At 43.5% G+C, this 1,491-nt stretch overlaps 1 protein-coding gene across 1 annotated transcript; it reads left to right on the forward strand.

Moving 5' to 3' along the window:
* The first annotated feature begins 532 nt into the window (after positions 1 to 532).
* LOC113473013 lies at positions 533 to 1,121 on the forward strand. Its single transcript, XM_026832780.1, has 2 exons — positions 533 to 711; positions 945 to 1,121. The coding sequence occupies exons 1-2, from the start codon at positions 544 to 546 to the stop codon at positions 1,089 to 1,091; spliced, it is 315 nt and encodes a 104-aa protein (XP_026688581.1). The 5' UTR covers positions 533 to 543; the 3' UTR covers positions 1,092 to 1,121.
* The last annotated feature ends 370 nt before the right edge of the window (positions 1,122 to 1,491 follow it).

Raw genomic sequence — 1,491 nt, forward strand, 5'->3', positions numbered from 1 at the left:
AAAAAAGTGTTCGCCGCGCCGGCTAAAAATAAATGTACCTACACTACCTACCATTGAGCTTTTTTTTTTTTTTTTTGTAATTTGTCTTTGTAGTTAGTTAAACATCTTGGTGTGTATTTACTATTTTACTACCTATGTTTGTTTGTTTAACCGTGTAGAAACTGTTAATCCAATTGGATCTGTTAACCCAAGTAGACAAAAAAAATGCCTAACCCTAACCCTAATCTCAAATATTAAAAAATAAAATAACAATTCAAATCGATGAATTAAGAAAAAAAGCACCCCTTGCAACATGCTAGTTGATTGTCATAATACCGAAATAATTCTTAAATTTTATATTCTAATAATTCACACCCACATATTTGGAAGATAGGTTCCAATAATTACTCGTCGTATCCTAGGTAACCCTATGTTTGTACCTGTATATTTTGTACCAAATAAGTTCTAAATTTTGGACAGTTCGTCAATAAATTTCATTGATTGTTTCTTTCATTTGTCATCTGGACAACTCCAATTTTCTCTTTCCAGTGGGCTGTGTTTCTAATGAGGAATGCGCCAGTACCGAGGCCTGTATCAACTCCCAATGTCAAAAGCCGTGCGCCGTGCACAGCCCGTGTGCGCCTAACGCGGTGTGTATCAACAAGAACCACGCCACGGACTGTTCCTGTCTGGAGGGATTCCAGGGCAATGGGTTCGTCGGATGTTTACCAGGTGAGGACTGAGAATCAATAGCTCAAGGGCCAGTCTGTCTTGTGAGCGCCAGACCGCGGGTTCGATTCCCGCCCGGAGCGGATTTTATCCTGAACGGATAGTGCTCGTTCTCGGAACGGCTGGCTTTCGCCTATCCTGTCATTCTCTCTCCGATTTCGGGACGATAAGACCTTAGCAGTTACAGTTCCCTCTGTCAAACCATACTAAACTCTCTGTCAACCCCTATGTTTCAGTCCGGAACTACCAGCCAATCTGCCAATACAACGAAGACTGCCCGCCAGACAAGCTATGTGACCGCCTCAATAGGATCTGTATCAACCCATGCCAAGAAGACTCTTGTGGGGAGCATGCCATCTGTATACCGAAGAACCATGGCATAGACTGTCAATGCCAGAGCGGGCATCAGGGCAACCCGTACATTGCGTGCTTGTCAGGTAAGAAGTGGGCATGATTTTCAGCTAAATTCATAGTAAATTCCCTTTAGGGATGTTTATTTTGCATGAATAGAATCCATTTGCCTATGCCATCTGTATACCGAAGAACCATGGCATAGACTGTCAATGCCAGAGCGGGCATCAGGGCAACCCGTACATTGCTTGCCAGGTAAGATTTCATCCGTTTTCTGCATTTAAATCTTAGTATCAATGTCATTTTTTAATCCAGAGTGGTTCGCTACCACACGAACCCGCGCCCTCCTGTTTACCACGCGAGCGCCTTAACCACTACACCACCGAGGCAGATTTTACATCTTTTAGATCAGGCTTGTCCAACCCGCGGCCC

Source organism: Diaphorina citri, unplaced genomic scaffold, assembly GCF_000475195.1.
Source record: "Diaphorina citri unplaced genomic scaffold, Diaci psyllid genome assembly version 1.1 scaffold12362, whole genome shotgun sequence".
Taxonomy (NCBI): Eukaryota; Metazoa; Arthropoda; class Insecta; order Hemiptera; family Psyllidae; genus Diaphorina; species Diaphorina citri.

Bases quoted from the DNA above. Each gene is read 5' to 3' on its own strand.
- LOC113473013 (XM_026832780.1), top strand. From the start codon at position 544: ATGAGGAATGCGCCAGTACCGAGGCCTGTATCAACTCCCAATGTCAAA. The intron at 712-944 runs GTGAGGACTGAG...CCTATGTTTCAG, and splicing joins GTTCGTCGGATGTTTACCAG to TCCGGAACTACCAGCCAATC.